The 16,830-nt window shown below is 33.1% G+C and overlaps 2 protein-coding genes across 4 annotated transcripts; one reads left to right on the plus strand and one right to left on the minus strand.

The window, feature by feature from the left end:
- Positions 1-1,369: 1,369 nt before the first annotated feature.
- On the plus strand, positions 1,370-7,265 carry LOC145015212 (leucine-rich repeat receptor protein kinase HPCA1-like). Of its 2 annotated transcripts, XM_078973659.1 has the most exons (19): positions 1,375-1,574; positions 2,046-2,166; positions 2,259-2,330; positions 3,038-3,112; positions 3,194-3,265; positions 3,403-3,564; positions 3,660-3,734; positions 3,861-3,932; positions 4,012-4,083; positions 4,168-4,236; positions 4,310-4,384; positions 4,562-4,630; positions 4,731-4,862; positions 4,943-5,412; positions 5,532-5,663; positions 5,750-5,892; positions 6,088-6,307; positions 6,400-6,632; positions 6,730-7,265. In XM_078973659.1, the coding sequence occupies exons 1-19, from the start codon at positions 1,493-1,495 to the stop codon at positions 7,198-7,200; spliced, it is 2,817 nt and encodes a 938-aa protein (XP_078829785.1). In that variant the 5' UTR covers positions 1,375-1,492; the 3' UTR covers positions 7,201-7,265. The 2 variants fall into 2 exon arrangements, with proteins under 2 accessions (XP_078829786.1, XP_078829785.1); XM_078973660.1 differs by lacking the exon at positions 6,730-7,265 and having other exon boundaries at positions 1,370-1,574; positions 6,378-6,453.
- A 329-nt stretch (positions 7,266-7,594) lies between these two features.
- On the minus strand, positions 7,595-15,311 carry LOC145015211 (leucine-rich repeat receptor protein kinase HPCA1-like). Of its 2 annotated transcripts, none has more exons than XM_078973658.1 (19): positions 14,628-15,311; positions 14,327-14,447; positions 14,169-14,240; positions 13,969-14,043; positions 13,785-13,856; positions 13,230-13,391; positions 12,726-12,800; positions 12,573-12,644; positions 12,388-12,459; positions 12,211-12,279; positions 12,042-12,113; positions 11,856-11,924; positions 11,587-11,718; positions 10,901-11,379; positions 9,403-9,543; positions 9,189-9,331; positions 8,900-9,119; positions 8,325-8,560; positions 7,595-8,182 (listed from the first exon to the last, which is right to left on the minus strand). In XM_078973658.1, exons 1-19 carry the CDS (start codon positions 14,707-14,709, stop codon positions 7,706-7,708), a joined length of 2,841 nt encoding a protein of 946 aa, XP_078829784.1. In that variant the 5' UTR covers positions 14,710-15,311; the 3' UTR covers positions 7,595-7,705. The 2 variants fall into 2 exon arrangements, with proteins under 2 accessions (XP_078829784.1, XP_078829783.1); XM_078973657.1 differs by having other exon boundaries at positions 9,403-9,564.
- Between the last annotated feature and the right edge of the window lie 1,519 nt (positions 15,312-16,830).

Below are 16,830 nucleotides of genomic sequence, written 5' to 3' on the forward strand. Positions count from 1 at the left end.
TATTTAGCATAATTATGTGCAATTTTATTTTTAGTTATCATAGTTATATTTGGTTATTCAATAGAAAATAATTAAAATTAGGTGGATGATGGATAACAAATGGATTAAACCAATCAATAATATCCAACGGATAAAATCGATCCAATCCAACATCCAATTGAATCGGATTGGATCCATTTTTTATATTAAATTGGATTAGATCAATTGATAAAATCCAAAATCCAACGGATGATTGAATTGGACCGGTTCCATCAAAATCCATTAGATTTGAACCGAGGAAAACCCCTATAAATAAGGTCCAAACCCAAAAAATAGGGTTTGCCCTCTGAAGCAATATGCCTAGCATACGCAAGGGATTCATGATCCTTACTTACACGCTTGACATACCTATCTCGTATGCTCAACGTAGGGACCATATTTGCAAACTTTTTAAAGAATTAAGTCACAATTGAACATACATGGAACATTGGTGTTACAATTACACAAATTTTTTCTGAGATGGCTCATAGACCTTATATATTGGAATTCTGAAACAACAATATTCTTTTTCGTTCTTTCTCTCATCCTTCATTTATCAATACCCTTTCTTTTTTATTTCAATTGACAACTCATTATTAATATTTTTATCCGTAGTCATGGTTTGGTAATATTCCATATAATTAATATTTTTTATTTGTCCACTTGGAACACATGTTTGAAAATCCCAAGATTAAGAGTTATTTCAAGTTCGTTAAAAACTATACTACTATGTTTTGATAATTAAATTTAGAACTACAACACATTGGTAAATACTTTTTTTAAAATACTACCATCTTTGTACAAAACTCACATAAAATTATATAAGGTAGGTATAGAATGTCCAACCCGTTGAGACTTGACCAAGTATTTATACCATACTAAATTACTTTATTATTAAAAAAAAAAAAAAAAAAACACTTAGGAGTCGACATCATCTTTTTTGTCTATTCTTACAAACTCTAAGCAAATCAATTGCCAATGTAATAAAAGGACTATTTATGTAATTTACCGCATTGAAACCATCAAATATAGTAGTTGAACATGAAGGGTAATCTAGTAAATTTCACATATAATAACAGTTGACATTCATCACCTACTATTTACCAAATCCATTACAAAAACTCAAGTGTCACCAATAGAATTCTTTTTCCAAGTGATATCAACATCGAAAACAAAGTCTACCCAACTGAAAAGCATTGTATATCATTTTCATTATCAACTGTCACTTTCCGATGGAAAATTCATCGAACAGTTGGGATTCGTATCAGATGCTGGCATGCTGCATCATGACAGGTCTACGTGGCTATGAGTCTATGACCAATTCTTGTTTCTTTATTCTATGTTATCACACAAGTTTATATAACATGAGAAGAAGAAAGGGTGAGGCCTGGTGGGTGTGCCAAATGTGACCATTTATACTGTCTAAATATCTTATTGTAGCCTGGAAGAAGATATATAGTTTTTATTTAGATAAATGGGTTCAAGAATTTCGTTATGGATGCTGATTGTTTGCAGTCAAATTTTGGTAATCACAGCTGTGACAGATGGAAATGATGGTAAGTTTTGTGATAATCTGTGTGTAGAGTTTTTATGACTTTTATATATATGGTTAAGTTTGTCTTGCACTTTTGAGTCATGGTCTGTTGATATGCTCCCTCATTTCAGAAATGAGATCACTATCAATTGTTCTACACTATAACTTCTAGATTGATCCGTTTTATGTTTTTCAGAATTATTAACTAAATTAAACTCTATATAATAGCCCTACCTTAATGTTGTCACATTTTTAAATCAGAACTCTCGAAGATAGCTTAGTATTTGCTTTATAGGTGAATGGAGTTATAATATTTGAGGTAACTCCAACAATCATAACAAAAGATCCTCTCTATTCATAACATAACCTTTCTTTTCCCAATTAAAACAAACCCTCATGTATGTTGTACATCATAACTCTAGATGTTACCTTAAACGTATTTTGTGTTTTATTTTGTTGACATATACCTTAAAAATTTCGATTATTTTTGTAGTTGGTGCGCTAAATGCTATTAAGTCTAGCTGGCAGAACGTACCACCTAACTGGAGGGGTTCAGATCCATGTGGAAGTAAATGGGACGGAATTAACTGCACAAACTCACGTGTAACCCATTTGTAAGTTGTAGATGTTTCAATCTTATTACAGAATTTTGGAAAAATGTAAACCTTAATTTATTTCCTTTTATGTTTGAACTCTTCCATTACAGAGTGTTGGCAGGCATGGGGGTGAAAAGTGACGACATTGGAGACATTCCATCACTTTCCCAGTTGATATATTTGTATATATGTTTTCCTTTTCCATTTCATATATTCCTATATATACTTCTTTTCATTGTTTTATCTTCCTCTTATTGTTTCTAAGATATTCGTATTATTGATTAAGATCAACACTCTTTTCGGAAAAAACAAACTATTTTCAGTGTTTTTAAGTTTATAGTAAACCGATTTATTGAATAATTAAGATTGAAACAACCTTTTTTTACCTGCTATACCACACATAAATATCATTTTACAAACCATTTATTTTCTTGTGTTGGTTGAGTCTGAGTTTCGATTTATTTCTTGTGTTGGCTGTAACACAATTTTAAAAACGTCTTTAAAAAGCTTTAAAATGTTCTAAAAACCGCTATGAAGAAGTTGTATAAAAGAATGTAAAATAATTGTAAAAGAGGTTTAAACAGGTTGTACAAAAGGGTGTATTTTTTTTTTATTAAAAGTTCAAAAACAATTTGTAAAAAAATCTTAAAAAAAGTTACGTTGTAAAGAAAAACCAATTTTGGGGAGAATAGTAAAAAAAAAGTTTTGAAAGTTTGGAGTAAAATTGTAACCAAGTTTAAAATTTGGGTTAAAAGTGTAAAATTTATACAATAAAATTGGTTTGTTAAGAAATTGAAGACACTTGATATAACTTTTTCCAAAAATATAGTGTTAACCTTATTAATTATATCTAGAACTTGACATTTCTCAATTTAATTTTTGCCTATAGAGATCTTTCCAACAACAAAGGAATTAAAGCTCCTCTTCCACCATCAATTCAGAATTTGAAGAACTTGACCACATTGTAAGAAATGAATTTTACTTCTCAAATGCATCAACCTAATTCATCTTATTTTTGTCTGATTGTTCAAAACCTTGCATGTAGAATACTGGTTGGTTGCAGTTTTTTTGGTCCAATTCCTGATACAATAGGATCCCTCGAGAAACTAATATTTTTGTAAGCATTCCAAATTCTTGTTCATGTTGTAACGCTTGACAATAGATTAACTACCATGCCATTTTTAATTTAATTAAAACCAAATATTTTTGTAAGTATTCCAAATTCTTGTTCATGTTGTATCCCTTGTGTTGCAGAGGTCTGAATAATAACAGCTTCACTGGAATCATCCCACCATCCATTGGTAATTTACGCAGTCTTTCATGGTTGGATGTAAGTGGTAACAAGCTTGAGGGACCCATTCCTGTGTCTAATGGACCAGCCCCTGGTCTTGATAGGTTAAAGAATGCAAAACACTTGTAAGTTTTGTATCTTATGTACATTTGTCAGTTTATTAAACTTTTAGAGTGATTTTTCTCACTCGTGCTATCTTAATCTTATGCCAATTATGCAGCCATTTAGCAGATAATCAGTTATCTGGTGACATTCGATCTGAACTGTTCAGTTCAGATATGACCCTACTACATGTGTAAGTATCATATTACCTAACGAAAGATCTCAAGTTTAATTGGTTGACATATATATATATATATATATATATATATATATATATATATATATATATATATATATATATATACACTTTTTCAAACAGGATATTCAACAATAATCGGTTAACTGGAAATATTCCTTCCTCGATAGGACTTGTGAGTACTCTTCAGGCAGTGTAAGCATCATTAATTAATTATACGTAGATCTGAACATATTCAATTTATTTGCTAATTTTTCCCTCCTTTATTTCACAGACGCCTGGACTCAAATTCCTTGGATGGGATAGTGCCTCAAAACATTACGAATCTTAAAAGTGTTAGTAAGCTGTAAGTGATAAGAGAAGTCGATCGATGTTTTTGTTGTGTGTAATAATAGCTTTTATTTGGTGGTTGAGATTTATTTATTTTTAGATACTTGTCGAACAACAAACTGAGTGGACCTGTTCCAAATCTCACAGGAATGGTCTCCCTCTTTTATGTGTAAGTTAATTTAAAGTTTAAACTTCATGAATCATCATCTTCTAGTTGCTAACATGACATATGCCATTCTCAGGGACATGAGCAATAATAGTTTTGATGCATCAGATATTCCTACATGGTTCTCAGAACTTCCATCTTTGACAACATTGTAATCTTTCTTTCACTCATTTCATGTCTTCCACCAGAAAGATTAGTCCTAAGTAGTTTCTCAATCTGTGTGTGTGTGTGTGAGAGAGAGAGAGAGAGAGAGAGAGAGAGAGAGAGATCTTTCTCTAAAAAATATGGAGGACTTTATTATTAAGCATGTTTAATCTTCTACTGACAGATTGATGGAGAAAACTCAACTTCAAGGAGAAATCCCATCAACTCTCTTCCAACCTCAGTTGGAGAAATTGTGAGTATTACTGCATGCTTGTTACTCAAGTTAATATGCATATTTAATTGTATCATTTATCATTCCAAACAATAGAACATGAACTTATTTATATTCACAGGTTGCTAAGCAACAACGGTCTTAACGGAATACTAGATGTGGGCAACACCTATAGCAGTGAATTGAATGTTGATCTGACAAACAATTCCATTCTTGACTTCAATCAAAAATCCGTATACAATATGACCTTAAAGTGAGCTCATTATTAACCTCGAATATTTCCAATTACCATCTATTAAATTCTTATTGAAATACTTTTCTACTACTTTCCAGTCTTGCAAGTAATCCAGTTTGTGAAGGAGGAGCAACAGGAACATATTGTGCAACTGGAAAGACGAATATACAAAGCCGTTCACGATCAAATGGCTGTGATCCTGTGGGATGCGGTTCAGATAAATTGCTAAGTCCCAACTGTACATGCGCACATCCGTACATAGGAACCATAACTTTTTTACTCCATTCTTTCTCAAACTTAGATAACACCACCTACTATACACTTCTCAATGATTCTTTGATGTCAGCCTTTAGGAGCAAACAACTTCCAGTAGAATCAATATTTATTTCCAATGTATTTGTTGGCGAATACCTTCACTATACATTGCATATCTTTCCTTCTGGTCACGATCGTTTTAATCTTTTAGAAGTCTCTTCGATAGGAACAGTGATCAATCGCCAACAACCAAACCTCATAGTTCTCCCACGCTTTGGTCCCTTCTTCTTTCTTGATGTTAATTATTTTGAAGGTGATTATTCATTTCAATCATATAAGAAAAAGAGACTTTTTTATTTTGTCACTAAATCTTGAAAGGTGTATGCAACTATAAATACGGGAAACACGATTTCTGATTTTGATTATCCACAGGAGACAAGTCATCGAATCATGGTGCTATCATTGGGGTATCAGTTGGCAGTTTTGTGATTGTATGCCTGGCTATAAGTTATGCTATCTATCAGAAAAGACGGGCAACACGAGTGAGACAGAGCGATCCTTTTGGTAAGACGAATTGGAGCATAGGACAAGGGTATTCTCGTCTTTTTACGTCTTCATATGCTTACATACATATGTTTTTGATAATGCAGCATCTTGGGTGATGGATAATGGTAGTGATGCTGGTGGTGTTCCTGAACTGAAAGGAGCAAGACTTTGTTCATTTGAAGAACTCAAAAGATGCACCGATAATTTTTCAGAAGAAAACGTAATTGGATCTGGGGGCTATGGGAAGGTATCTTCATGTTGTATCTCTTTCACTTAAAATCACTACTACTTCTTTGGTATATATATGATCAGGCTTTCCATATTCATGTTACATTCAACTCTATTGACCAATATGCATGTGTGATTATTGATATATGTAAACTATTGTGTTATTGTTTGGTAAGTGACAAATTCCTAAAACGGGTAAGATGTTGACTTGCAGGTTTATAGAGGGACTCTTAGCACTGGTCATGAAGTCGCGATCAAAAGAGCTAAACAAGGGTCATTGCAGGGTGCTCAAGAATTTAAAACAGAAATTGAGCTTCTTTCAAGGATTCATCATAAGAATGTGGTAGCCCTTGTGGGGTTCTGTTATGAGCAAGGTGAACAAATGTTGGTGTATGAGTACATTTCAAATGGTACTCTAAAGGATAACCTTTCAGGTAGATTTACATCTTTCTTGGCTTTTTCCTTTCATCCAAAGGGATAATATTAGATTAAAAAAAATGAAAGATTATTGAAATTGTACATTCAGGGAAGTCAGGAATGAGGCTGAATTGGATGAAGAGGCTTACAATAACTCTTGATTCTGCCAAAGGTCTGACATATTTGCATGAGCTTGCAAATCCTCCAATCATACACAGGGACATCAAATCAAATAACATTCTGATTGATGATCATCTTATTGCTAAGGTTGCTGATTTTGGTTTGTCCAAATTGTTGGGAGATTCAAAGGATTATGTATCTACTCAAGTGAAGGGGACACTGGTAGGTGTTAAAGTCGATTTGTGTATGCCTAATGTTGATTGTCTACTTTTACCCTTGATGTTAACAGTATTTACGTTTTGATCCTTTCTGAATGCAGGGTTACATGGATCCCGAATACTTCATGACCCAAAAGTTGACCGAAAAGAGTGATGTTTACAGTTTTGGAGTTGTACTTTTGGAGCTTTTAACTGCAAGACCACCAATACACAAGGGTAAATATATTGTGAGGGAGGTTAATGAGGCGATTGACAAGAATCCAAATGAACTCCACAAGATTCTTGATCCATATCTTGGTTCATCCAAAACAGTTGGAGGTCTGACCAAATTTGTGAATCTGGCATTGAGATGTGTCCAAGATTTAGGAGTTGATAGGCCTAAAATGGGAGATGTGGTGAGAGAGATTGAGGCTATTATAAATTTGGCTGTTTTAAACGTTGATGCTGAATCACCATCTACTTTCTCAACCCAAAATACAGGAAAAATTGAGGACCTTTATCATCCATATAGTGATTCAGTCTCTGATTCGAGTAGTTTGTATGTACCATTTGAAACAGAACTACGCAGGTGAAAACATTTGGAAACAAGATTGTAAAAATGTGAATTAAGATTCAAAGTACATGAACTTTATGGTTATGTTTTGTATTGGGAGCTAATAATTCAGATAACTTATTTGCTATCAAGCTAAATATTTGTTAACTTAAACAAGTTTTTCCCATAAGACTTTCTTTAATTGCAAAGAAAGTTGCTGTTGCACTAACTATATCATCTGTGTTTCTTGGATACAATGGTGCACTTTTTATTCAAATCAAGACCCAATTGCTATACCTCTGATATTAGTCAAGTAATTTAGACAGTGGTATTATGGGAAAACCCTCAAAATAAAGAGCATCTTATGTGGTAGGAGTATTTTGGGTATCTTTTATACTTATTTTGTTTCAACAGAGTATAGTAAAAACAGCATATCATAAACATCATACAATTTGAATCATTCTAAATCTACATATCAATAAGTGTTCTTCCATATGTTTCCATATATACCAACAAATATTCTTGTTTTATCCTCTTCCCACAATTCACCTACGCAGTTCTGTTTCAAAAGGTAGAGTCAAACTACTCACATCAGAGACTGAATCACCAAACGGATGATAAAGATCCCCAACTTCTCCTTTATTTTGACTAGAAAAATTACAAGCTGACTCAGCATCAAGGCTTAAAACAGCCAAATCTATAATTCTTTCAATCTCTCTCACCACCTCTGCCATTTTAGGCCTTTCAACTCCTGAATCTCGGACACAACTCATTGCCAGGTTTAGAAATTCAGTCAAACCTCCAAGGTTTTGTGAAGAACCAAGAGAAGGATCAAGAATCTTGTATAGACCGTTTTGGTCCCCCGACTTTCCAATTGCTTCATTTACCTCCTTCACGATGAATTTACCCTTATGTATTGGTGATCTTGCGGTTAAAAGCTCCAAAAGTACAACTCCAAAACTGTAAACATCACTCTTTTCGGTCAACTGTTGGGTCATGTAGTATTCGGGATCCATGTAACCCTACATTCAGAAAGGATCAAAATGCAAATACTGTTAACTTCAAGGGTACAACTTGACAATTGGTATATTTTAGACACACAACAAAAACAAAAACAAAAACAAAAACAAAAAGAGACCCTTTGAATCATCTCTCAACACATACCAATGTCCCCTTGACTTGAGTAGATACATAACCCTTTGAATCATCTCCCAACAGTTTTGATAATCCAAAATCAGCAACTTTAGCAATTAAATTATCATCAAGAAGAATGTTAGTTGATTTGATGTCTCTGTGAATGATTGGAGGATTAGCAAGCTCATGCATGTATGTCAGCCCTTTTGCAGAATCAAGAGCTGCTCTAAGCCTCTTCACCCAATCCAACCTCATTCCCGCTTTTCCTTTATTCAAAATTTCAAAAATTTTACAAGTTTAGCCAAACTGCATACATATTGGTCTCATAATCGATTAAGTCCTTATATATTTTTTTTATTCAATTAAGTCCCAAAAACCGGTAATTGTATTAATTTTGACCTATTTACCCGGTTAACAGGTCATCCCACTTTCAAAAATTACACTTTTGGCCCAGATTTGAAATTTTTTTACAAATTTGGTCCGAAATTTACACTTTTGGCCCAGTTTATAAATTTTATTACAAAGTTGGTCCAAAATTTGAGGGCCAATATGTAAGGACTTTTATGCAAGTTTTCTCTATAAAAACATGTGTATGTAAATTTTACCTGTAAGATTATCTTTAAGAGTACCATTTGAAATGTACTCATAGATCAGCATTTGTTCGCCTTGTTCATAACAGAATCCCACTAGGGCTACAACATTTTTATGATGAATCCTTGAAAGAAGCTCAATTTCTGTTTTGAATTCATGAGCACCTTGTAATGACCCTTGTTGAGCTCTTTTGATTGCTACTACATGACCAGTGTCAAGAGTCCCTTTATACACCTGTGAGTCGGCATTAAAAAATAAATTAAATAAAGAATGAAGAAATAATGAAATATAATAAAAAGATACCTGTCCATATCCACCAGATCCAATTAAGTTTTCTTCTGAAAAATTGTTTGTGCATCTTTTGAGTTCTTCAAATGAACACCATCTTGCTCCTTTCAGTTGAGGAACACCACCCACAATACTTCCATTATCCAACGCCCAAGATGCTGTGTAATTATGGAAGTAAGTAAGTAAGCATGTGAGGTTGTTGTAAAAAGACGAGAATACCCTGGCTTACCAAAAGGGTTGCTGTGTTTTGCTCTTGTTGCGTTTCTTTTCTGATAGATGGCATAGGTTATAGCCAAGGCTATTAGTAATAGGATCACACAACCACCAACTGCTGCCCCAATGATGATGCCATGATTCGATGACTTGTTTCCTGTTATTTGCCCATGTACACCTTTCAAGGTTTAGTCATAAATATATGAGTTTCTTTTGTATATATTTAAAAGCGAAAAATACAAAAAAGCACTTGTACTTTCACAATCTTATGGTTGTAGCCACCTAACTATCTTCAGTGGCAATGAAATCATTATACATTTTTTGGATCATCTAAAAAATATTAAATTCAGATTTTTTTTTATTATAGCATCCTATTTTCATTTCTTCCTATTACAGAATTGTACTTTGAAAAACATACCTAATTATCGCTGTGTCATCTAAATACAAATAAGTTTTGAAACAAATAAGAAATAAACGATTAGGGGAAATTTTTTTGCCAAAGTACAATACCTTAATAACAAAAAGAAATTTAGAATACAATGTTTTAATCGAAAGAAATGAAAATTAGATGCTATAATACACAAATATATGAAAATGCATCTCTATTATTTGCATTCAACCCTTTAAAAAACACCGTATTTCCGGTTACCCGGTTTCGATATCTAGAAGAGCACAACATATTAAGACTTACCAATTTATAATTTAGCCACTGAAATACTTTTTTTAACGATTTAACCTCTGAATTATTATTATTATAACAATCATATAAAAATTAGTTCAATAGCTAAATCAAGAAAATGGTGAAAGTACGTTGTGCTTAACTCTATTATTCCTTTTTTCAAACGATCAGAAAAAGCATAATGGTATAAATAGTACAGAGGGTTAATCTAATAAAAGACCTTATATTTTCTGTTTTTCCTGGATTAAACCTCAACTTTATTTTTTTCCCTGAAAAAAACCTTGTATTTTTTCATTTTTTCCGAAAATAACCCTCAACTTTATCTTTTTGTTTTCCGAAAAAAACCCTCAACCTTCTATCTGTTTCCGAAAAAACCCTCAACTTTTTTTGTTTTTTCCGAAAAAAAACCTGACATTTTACAGGTTTTTCCGGGAAAAAAAGGGTTCATCTAAAACATAAACCTTATATTTTGTGTTTTTTCCGGATTAAACCTCAAATTTTTTGCCTGACCTTGTACTTTTTCATTTTTTCCGATCCGACCCTTTTAGTCTTTTTTGCCAAAAAAAATTGTAAAATGTGAGGGTTTTTTTCTAGAAAAAATAAAGAAGTTGAGGGTTTATTTAGAAGCTTGAGGGTTTTTTCGAAAAAAAAAATACACAAAATGCAAGGTCTTTTCAGGAAAAAAATAAAGTTGAGGTTTAATCCGTATAAAACACAAAAATATAAGGTCTTTTATGAGATTAACCCTAGTTCAGAATATGATTAAGTGGCTCAATCAATAACATGGTGTCTGTATTTCACCCTATTATAAATAAAATATATTATATAAAATTACCTGGAAAACAACAATAGCTATCATCAAGAAAGAACAAGGGTCCAAACTGTGGGAGAGAAAAGAGGTTTTGTCTGTTGATCACAGTCCCAATAGAGGAGATAGTTGACCGAGTAAAAAAATCTTGACCAGAGGGAAATACATGCAATGTATATTGAAGGTATGAAAACTCATTAACACGTGCATTTGAAACAGAAATTGACTCCACAGGAAGTTGACTTGACCTAAAAGCTGATATCAAAGCATCATGAAGAAGCGTATAGTATGTGGAGTTATCCAAGTTTGAAAAAGAATAAGACAGAAAATATATGGTTCCTGTGTATGGATGTGTGCATGCACAATTTGGACTTAGAATTTTATCCGAAGGGCAACGGACAGGTGGACAATTATTATTGGATGGAAAACCATTTGGTAAATTAGGGTTTCTAGCTGAACAATATCTTCCTGTTGTTCCACCTTCACATAGTGGATTATTGGCAAGACTGCAAAAAAAAATTAGAAAACTATTTGTGTAAGATTGTGAATAGCAATGCACTTTCTTTTTATAGCAATAAAGATTGCAGTTTCTTTATTGACATTGTAACACTCAGGTAGAGTTTTTAGAATTTAATCTTAAAATAAAAAGAAATGAAAGTAGGAAGCAAGTAATAAAGAAATAAATGAAAGTACAAAAAGGCATAAGAGCTCACATTAAGTTCATATTATATTCAGATTTCTGAGTAAAGTCTTCAATGGAATTATTTGTTAGATCAACAATCAAATCACTTCTATAGCTGTTGCCAACATCCAAGGTTCCATTAAGACCATTGTTACTTAGCCCCCTGTCATTAACAGCCAAAAAACAGAGAAGAAAAGAATAATCTCAGTTCCACATTTCACTACTGAAACTACAAATATTAATAGCTTATCATAAAGTATAGAGATTAAGTTGAGAATAAAGCATTCAGCTAACACTCACAATTTTTGCAACTGAGGTTGGAAGACATCAGATGGGATTTCCCCTTGAAGTTGTGTCTTGTCCATCAATCTGTCAGAAGAACACATTAAGAATGCTTCAAAATAAATTCCTCCATATTTAATGTCATTAAAAGAGAAATTTTATGCAAATTATCGACTTTGCATAACACGAGTGGAAGAAGATTACATTGTTGTCAATGATGGAAGTGAGAACCATGTAGGGATATCTGAAGCATCAAAACTGTTATTGCTCATGTCCCTAAAAAATTCATCATAATAAAAGACATGTTATGTTATGCTATGTTAAAAAGTAGAAAATGTATAGTTTCTATAAATGAGTTATTCTTCAAACTTACACATAAAAGAGGGATTCCATTCCTATGAGGTTTGGAAAAGGTCCACTTAGGTTGTTGTTTGATAAGTACCTGAAAATAAATAGAAATAGATCTTTGATTAATGTCAACCACTGAATAAACATTATTTAAATAAAAAAAAGGAAATGAAAAGATTTATTGACTTCTCTTATCACTTACAACTCCCCAACTCTTTTGAGGTTTGTGATGTTTCTATGCATATTCCCATCCAATGAATTCGAGTCCAAGCGTCTGAAATAAAGGAGGAAAAGAGTGACGAATACATAAATAAATTGCAAATATTCATATTCTGAATTGAGTAAATGACCATTTTACCCTTGTGTCTAGTAATCATTAATACTTACATTGCCTCAAGAGTATCCACAAGTCCCATCGAAGATGGGATTTTTCCAGATAACTGATTATTGTTGAATAGCCTGTTCAAAAATGTATATATGCTTTTAGTGTTACAAATGCCACATCATTATAAAATTATACATATGAAAAATGATACTTACACATGTATTAGACTCATACTTGAGCTGAAAAGTCTAAATGGAATAACACCTGATAACTGATTGTTTGCAAAATGACTTCACAATGGCCAAAAACATAACACCAATAAGAAAGTCACTTTAAAAGTTGATAAAGTGACAAATGCATGTGTGTGTGTGAGTATAGGAATAGGTTCAAATGAAGTCACTGAATAAAGTGAAGATTTGAAGACACTACTTTTATGTTATTATTCTGCTATGAATATATGAATAATCATACATTAATATTCACTTTTAAGCTTACTACAAATCAATATACGAATAATCATACGATAATATTCACATTAGAATTTATTACAAAACTAAACATATATAAAATTCATAGCAAAATAATAACATAAAAGCAGTATCCTCACATCTTCACTTTATTTAGTCTCTTCATTCGAACCATCCCCTACGTGTGTGCATGTGTGTGTGTGTGTATATATATATATATATATATATATATATGAAAGAAAGGAAACATACAAGTGCCTTGCTTTGACTAGAAAATCAAGACCAGGGTCTGTTTCATTTGAGACAGGAATGGCTCCACGAAGCTGGTTATCAGTTAGATCCAACCATAAAAGATTGGCTAAATTGCCAATGGATCTTGGGATATTTCCAGTGAAGCTGTTATTATTCAGACCTCTGAAACAAAAGGGGTAGATTCAGAAGTACTATATAGGAAAAAGATTGTTTGTTCCTCATGGAATACAACTTATTTTCAAATATGCAACAAAATGCATAGCATTTAGCTATAGGTTAAATGCAAAAAAGTAGCAATGGAATTTCATTGATTTCTTTATTAAAACTAACTATTTTCATTTCTTACTATTAGAATATGATACTTTGAAAAATCTACCCGAAATAGTAATATCATCCATATACAAAGGAATTTCTAGGAAATGATAGTAGGATGCTATAATACACAAATAATTAAAAGTTGTTGCTATTTCTTGCATTTAGTTTTTTAATTATATGGCATGGTACTTAGTCTCATAACAAATTATACAAAATACTCAAGAATTTTGGAATACTTACAAAAAGACTAACTGCTCGAGGGATCCTATGGAATCAGGAATTGGACCAAAGAAATTGCAACCAACCAGGATTCTACATGTAAAGAGTACTTTGTCAAACAAGAAAAATCAGATAAGGCTTTAAACAATCAGGAGTTCAGGACAAGAATACAAGATAAGATAAATACACAAAATGGATATCTTACAGTGTTGTCAAGTTCTTCAAATTCTGAATTGTTGGTGGAAGAGGTGCTTTAATCCCTTTGTTGTTCGAAAGATCTCTATATGCAAGTATCAAATTGAGAAATCATCCACCATTAACAATAGTTAAGTATATGAAAATCTGAAATAACAACAATAGAAAGAGAAGACAAAGAAAAGAAGTATAGAAGAATGGAAAACATACAAATATTCCAATTGGGAAAGTGATGGAATGTCTCCAATGGTGTTAGTTTTCACCCCCATGCCTGCTAACACTCTGTAATGGAAGGATTCAAACATAAGAAAAGCAGGGTTTTGATTTTTCAAGAATTTTGTATTAAGATTGAAACATCTACAACTTACAAGGAGATTACTCGTGAGTTTGTACATTTAATTCCTTCCCAATTACTTCCACAAGGATCAGAACCACTCCAATCAGGTGGTAGATTCTGCCAGCTAGACTTTATAGCATTTAGCACAGCAACTACAAGTATAAACAAGATTTTTCAAGTGGAAATTATATATATTCAGCTTGTTTAATTGAAGTTAATAACTCTGAGAATCATATAATGAACAATCTTGAAGTCATGTTGTAAAAACAATATCATGAATTAACATGTCATAATAGGAAAAAACTCCACACAGATTGTCAGAAAAAACTTACCATCATTTTGGTTCGTCACTGCTGTGATTACAATAACTTGACTGAAAGCAATCAGCATCCATACCGGAATTCTTGAACCCATTTCTGTAAAATGAACAGTATCTTCTTCCGGACTACACGAAGAAATTTAGATAACAAACGGCTACATTTGGCACACCCATAGAGCCTCGCCTTTTCTCTCTCCGCATATTCGATGTTATGTAACACTCGTTTGTAATCGGAATAAAGAAATAAGAATTGAGGATATCGACGTACAGTCGTAGACCTGGTCATTGTCCAGCATTTGTTAAGAAGCCTAACTGTTCGACGATATTTCCAACCGAAAACCGACAGCCGATAGAGACAAACTAATGCTCAACGAGACTTTTTCAATCGGTTCGATTTTGTTTTTGGTGTGGACATCACTTGGAAGAAGATTCCGATTGGCGACAATGGAGTTTTCGTAATTGTTTTGGAAATAGTGGAGTAGGTGAGGGATGTCATCTGCTTCGACCATAAACTATTTCTGTAACACTGCAACCGTGTTTGAGTTTGAGTTTGAGTGGCAGGACTGCTCTAATTCTGTTGGCGAAATAAACAGCAATCCACCGGACCTCACAATCATGGTAGACCTCACAATCATGCCGTTTTTCATCCTACTCCAAATCCGTGCAACGTTATCGCTGCACGGTAAGACTCATAACACCTTGCTATGTCTTTGACTGTCCGTTTCATTTTTTTTCAATTTAGAGCATTTGGTAGAAAATGCCAAATTTGTAGTATTCTATTTTTTTTTCCTTTTCTAATTTAATTTAATGATTTTATTTTAATACACAAATATTTTTTATGCACAATATTGAACAAATTTTATTTTTGTAAACCACAAACAATTAATAGAATATAAATTATATTTTTTAAAACACAAGCATTTTAGATTAAATTAAAAAAGTTACAATAAATTAAAACTTAAAATACCTAGAAACACGATGTAATAATTCAAACTATGACAAACATGACTTAACATCGATACACACCACTTAATACCTAGAAACACAACCTAATACATTTAAAAAAACCACACTTCATAAAAAAAAATGGGTCTTCCTCCTAAATTTGGTTTTCCAATTCGTCTTCCGATGACATATTTAGATCAAGATTGTCTATCGTCTAAAAATGATCAGTCAAATGGCGGGGAATATCGATATCGATTATTGCGCTGTTGATTATCCTCATTCTTTGTAGCCATTCTTGACAAGCGTATTCTAGTGGCTGTGTCTCTAGGATGACTTCATTTTCGTCATACACATATCGTGTTTCCTTCATATTCTAGTATCATATTATGTAAATATGATACATGTATACATCACATTTATCATAATAGAAATATCATGAAACATGGATGGTTTGTGTTGGAAGAATTATGTTGCGTCTTTGGGCCTTTTGTTTGAATCTATCTTGTAAACGGGTTGGGTTTGTCCTCTAGTATTTTATTCTAGGGTTTGAGTATTTAAGATGCATGCACCCATCGTATTTTAGTTAACTCGGATATTATCTTGTAACCCTAATCACGCCTCTACAGTAGCAATTCTTTGCCGAGTTCTTCTGAGGCGTGACTTTTAATCATTCAAACATATTATGAATCATCGTTGTATTATTTGCTTTAATCTGTTTGAATCTAAACGATCTTTTCAAGGATTTACATCCTAACAATTGGTATCAGAGCAGGAGAGTGTGTATTCTATATGCATCTATTCTGTGTACAAAGTTTCTAGGGTTTCCGTTAATATAGGATCTTGTTCAGTCGTCTTCATAGTAGCAACTCCATGGCTCGCATGGCTTGCTAAGCTTGAGGCTTGGCCTTGTCGCCACGCCACACCTTACGCCATTTAGAACCTTGGTTGGGCGTACTCCTATGTACGCTACGCGTACTAGCCAAATGCTGCGTACGTTGGGCGTACCAGCATGTACGCTCAACGTACTCCCTTGATAAGTCATTTTCCCATTAAGTGCTTAATACGCTACTCCAGAAGCTACAAACACAGATCCATGTCCTTTTCAACATCTTAAACCATAAAGTCCTTCACTTGGTGGCTTGCAACCCACCAATAGAGCCCAAACTTGAAATATGATAACTAACTTCCATGCAAATGGTCTTAACGCATGCATGAACCCATTAGGACATCTAAGATGGCAACTTTCTGCCTTAGGGACTCATTTAGAACTG

Source organism: Lactuca saligna, chromosome 9 (assembly GCF_052625555.1).
Source record: "Lactuca saligna cultivar CGN05327 chromosome 9, ASM5262555v1, whole genome shotgun sequence".
In the NCBI taxonomy this organism is placed as follows: domain Eukaryota; kingdom Viridiplantae; phylum Streptophyta; class Magnoliopsida; order Asterales; family Asteraceae; genus Lactuca; species Lactuca saligna.